Source organism: Austrofundulus limnaeus, unplaced genomic scaffold (assembly GCF_001266775.1).
Source record: "Austrofundulus limnaeus strain Quisiro unplaced genomic scaffold, Austrofundulus_limnaeus-1.0 Scaffold296, whole genome shotgun sequence".
Taxonomy (NCBI): Eukaryota; Metazoa; Chordata; class Actinopteri; order Cyprinodontiformes; family Rivulidae; genus Austrofundulus; species Austrofundulus limnaeus.
Genome location: NW_013952698.1, coordinates 361,220 through 365,777, shown reverse-complemented (window position 1 = coordinate 365,777; position 4,558 = coordinate 361,220). Strand labels below are relative to the sequence as shown.

General features: G+C 36.2%; 1 protein-coding gene across 1 annotated transcript in view; it reads right to left on the bottom strand.

The window, feature by feature from the left end:
• atp8b4 (ATPase phospholipid transporting 8B4) overlaps positions 1-4,558 on the bottom strand; it is a gene marked incomplete at its 5' end in the record, with an annotated part of 20,674 nt that overhangs the window by 14,780 nt on the left and 1,336 nt on the right. Inside the window, 9 exon segments of the mRNA XM_014021524.1 lie at positions 109-197; positions 301-459; positions 568-647; positions 1,541-1,611; positions 1,805-1,877; positions 1,965-2,026; positions 2,111-2,209; positions 2,312-2,425; positions 2,492-2,550. Coding sequence (XP_013876978.1) covers positions 109-197; positions 301-459; positions 568-647; positions 1,541-1,611; positions 1,805-1,877; positions 1,965-2,026; positions 2,111-2,209; positions 2,312-2,425; positions 2,492-2,550 — 806 coding nt within the window.

Below are 4,558 nucleotides of genomic sequence, written 5' to 3'. Positions count from 1 at the left end.
TATATATACAGTATATATATATTTACCTAAAACATTATAAAAGTGCCTAAAAATCTCTTGAAAACAGGTTCATATGATTATTGTTCAAATACAGGGGCAGCATCTTACCCATAAAACCAGAGTATTCATTAGTTTATCAATGCTGGTCCTTTTGAATTTAGTCTTTCCACAGTTCTGCATCAGTTTAGTTTGTAATCCTGTTGGATGGAGGTAAAAATCAACCAACTGTATTTAAACTCCATTAAAAGGTGAATCAAGAAATGCAAAACTACAAAGAAAAGTGTTAAAATATAATAATACCAGCAAAGATGACCATCCCAAAGCACCACTCAGTGTTTCTGAGGACACAACCCCGCAGAAGCATTTTTTCATTATCCAGAGAGAATTTATTTTCCTTCCAGTGTAACGTTCCTGTGAACTTATCCAATTTGTTGTTTGGTGGTTCGCAAATTACTTCTCCTGAAGAGGGATTGAAACAGCATCAGGCAATTTACTGTAAGGACGGCAAAGAGACACTCAAGGGCATTTCTGGAAATGGTCTCAAATTAATACTCTGCAGTGTCTCACCATCGAAATCCATCAGTTTGGAAACGTCTCCCAAATCTGAGGTGACACTGAGAGCCTGTCGGACTTTCAGATTTGTCTCGCTGTTTGAAGATAAATATAAAAAAATTAAATAAAATGACCAAGGAGATGTTAGGTGCCAAATGTAAAATAAAACGTTTAAAAATGTCACTAACACATTTTCATTATTTGAAATTCTAGTTACATGTTTWACACTTACATGTTATTCTTATACGTATAACTCATAGTTATTACATTTGCTCATTTTTACAAAATTTTATATTTAATTGTTTATTAACATATGTACTTATTAAATCCTAAATCTTAATGTGTAAATTTAAATGTAAAAGTTAAACCTTAAATGTTGAAGTTAAATGTAGCACTTTGGAATGGAACTCAACCTTTTCCATTGGTGCGTGGCTCTTCTTATGACGTCATTATTCTGCAACAAAAGCAACTGCTAACACTGCTAACACTGCTAACACTGCTAACACTGCTAACACTGCTAACGCTGCTAACACTGCTAACACTTCCCCACAAGATATCAAACTTGAAGTTGCGGCCTGTGTCTGAGCTGCACTTCAAACTGCCGGGCCACAGGTACCATCCATATTGTTTTCAATGAACTAGTTTTGAATTTAGATTTTAAATGCCATCTTCAGCAGAGTTAGCTACGTTAGCAGCATTAGCAGGTGCTTTTGCCACGGACACTGCTAACTTTGCTAAGGCATTTAACCACAACCTTTAAGATTTAACTTTTAAATTTAGGATTTAATACACATTATTTCAAATTTAGCAAAAATTAGTACAATGTAAGAAGAAAAGCTAAATATTAAAATGCTCGTGGAAAATCTTTGGCTAGGATTTTACACTCAGAAAGTGAGCTAAATAATGACATTTTTTTCAACATTTTATTTTACACTTGGCGCCTCATACTCGTACAAATGTCATGTCACATAAGGAGCGCAGCACTCACCCATCCAGCTCTGCAGTCTCGATGTAGCACAGACCATAAGGTTCACTGCTGCACAGGAGGAGGATGTCTGCCTGTGTGTGAATCCACAAAGAAACACCACTGACCCTGGAACAGCTTAAATCCTCATTCACTGTTTTTACATCTGAATGTAAAGTTATAAACACGTTATAATAAGGACAGTACACAAATAAGAAATGGGAACACCAGAAAATCCTAAATAAATATCCTTAACAGTTGCAACACGTGGTGTTAGAAATTACTCACAGCAACAAACTGATTGTTCTCCAGTTTGATGATGTCGCCCACTCGAACGTTCATCCATTTCTCTTTCTGTAAACTTGGAAACAAGAGAGGATGAATGTTGATTTGAATATCCCGAAAAGCTTCATAGAATTAATAAATAAATAAATAAATAAATAAATACCTTCCCCTGATGAGAACCTGAGACTGGCGGTTATTGACTCGCTGATCGCTCCTGTGACGAAACTAAAATAAAAAGTGAGTAAAAAAAAACGTAGCTCAATCTTTCTACATGATTTATTAGATGAGAAATAAATATTCAGAACTAACGTAATCGTCTGCGGCATCCTTCACAGCTGTGACTGTCAGCACCAGAACTAAAGGCACGATGGTTGTGAACCAGGACAGGGAGGAGATTTCTGGAATTAACTGTCAAATTCAAATGAAAAAAAAATCATCTATAATAATTTGACCTAAACTCCAAGAAGCAGAGATGAATAAATCTTAAAAGGTTGCAGCTGCTTCTCCTACCTGCAGTATCAACAGAATGACAAAGTAAGCATTGGCCACCCTCTGGAACTGCTCAAACAGGTTGACAGGCAGGAAGGTGAAGACGTTGTACTTTGATGTTTTGATGCGATTGTCCTGAAGAGGAGCACGTTCAGACACACCGCTCACTGAAAATCCTGCTGTGCTTGAGGTTTTACTTACGGCATATGAGAACTTGTCATTGTATTCCCTGGCATTAGCTTTCACACGGCGTTCCTTCTCTGCAATTACAGATGACAGACATGAATATTTCACATGAAAGAGGATGAGGAGTTACGCCTTTCCTCAATGTCCCCTGAGTGCAGAGGTTGTGAGTTAAAGTCTTTAGGACTCTAGTCTTGACTTTGTAATAATTATTTATCATCTAAATGTCTAAAAAAATCTCTGAAGTCTTCAGCTGAGCCACAATGCTGAAGAGGTCAGATTTCTCCAGTTTTAGCTTCACAGCTCCGTTGACTTCCTGTCAAATTAAGACTAGAAATTCAAATCGCACATACAAAACTCTCAAAAACCTAGCTGACATGATCCTTTATATTACAGATCTTATTGTTTCACATTTTCCTAACTTCACTCTCAGACTGCAGGTTTACTTGTGGTTCCCAGAGTTTCTTAGTATGAAGCAGAGCTTAAATTATCAGGCTTTTCTTTTCTCAAAGCAACTTCCAGTTTCTGTTTGTGTGGCTGAGACTCAGTCTAAGGCTTGACTTAAGACTTTTCTTTTGGATAAATCTTATAATCTTATAGATAGTGTTAAATTGGGTTTCTTGAGCTATCCCTTGGGTATGCTGTTGTAAATTAAAGCCTGGTTTATACTTCACAAGACGTAAGACAGCCAGGGAACAAAGGCACTAGGCAACATAGGGATGACCCCGTTTCCCAGTACCTGTGTTTCTCAGTACAATGCCTGATCTGTAACTCAGTATTTTTATTTATTTATTTTGTTTTTCTTTTAAAAGACATTTGAAAGGGGAGTCAACCATCTTTCATGACTTTCAATATTAACACATATATAACATACTATATTTAAGAGACAGATAAAAGCTAGTTTTCTGAAGGTATATGGAAAAGTAAAATGTGAAGCTAAATGAATTGTTGTTTGAGTTGATGTTTTTATTTTTATTTAGCATTGTTTCGTAAATTATGTTTTGTTTGAATATATTCTGGGGATAAAAGGGACAGACATTATAATATTTATTCTTCTTCTGCTACCTTTCATTTTATTTTGATTTTTGATGTGTGTATTTTCTTTATTTTTTAAAGAAATGAATATATTTTTTGAATTGAAAAACTGAATTGAATACTGTATCGACACAAACTAGAGTACAAACACAAGAACATGTAAACTCCATACATCCCAGGTCCAACCTTGTGTTTGAACACAGAACCTTCTAGTTGTGAGACAAAGGTACTGATCACTAATCCACCGTGCTGCACACTCAGCTTCATGATAGATGAGTGGATGGATGTGTGATTTGTACAAACATGAATAAACACAGTCAGTATTGTTTCTTGGCAACTGAAACTAAACAAACACCCTCCTGGTTGAGTCTAGCTCACAGAGTGAGCGAATACCTCGCTTTGTTTCATCCTGCTCCCTTTACCCAACTATTAGTGTCGAAATTCATACTTTAGGGGTGTCACATCAGGGGAGGTATCACATTATCTCACTCTATAAACACGACAGCACACTCACTCAAAACCCTCAAACCACACCAAGTCACAACCATTTATCAGATCCATCACAATAAAACAAACAGGTACATCTGTTGTGGCCAAACCAGGTTAAACGGTTGTTGAATTATGCATGGGACACCTGCAGCGAGCTGCGACAGGACAGATGATCTCACACATCAGCTGAGATCATCCAGCTATCGGTTACTACCTGCATGAATTATTAAAAACTGTTTGATCGCTCCGGAAAGGCTCAGCCCTGCAACATGTTCAAATTAGGAATGTGCGATATGGCAAAAAATTCATATCACAATATACATTATGATGAGTGGCGGTGACGATATATATCACGATATAAAACTTATAATAGAAAAYAAATAAATCACACATTAATTGAGTGGAATAAATATGTATAGCTAAAAACATTTAGACCTTAAAATCTCTTTTTTAAGGGACACTTTAAAGTCTCTCATAAAAATCTAAATTTAAGGGAGATCTACCTGGTTAAATCATATATATATATATATCACACACACACACACACACACACACACACCC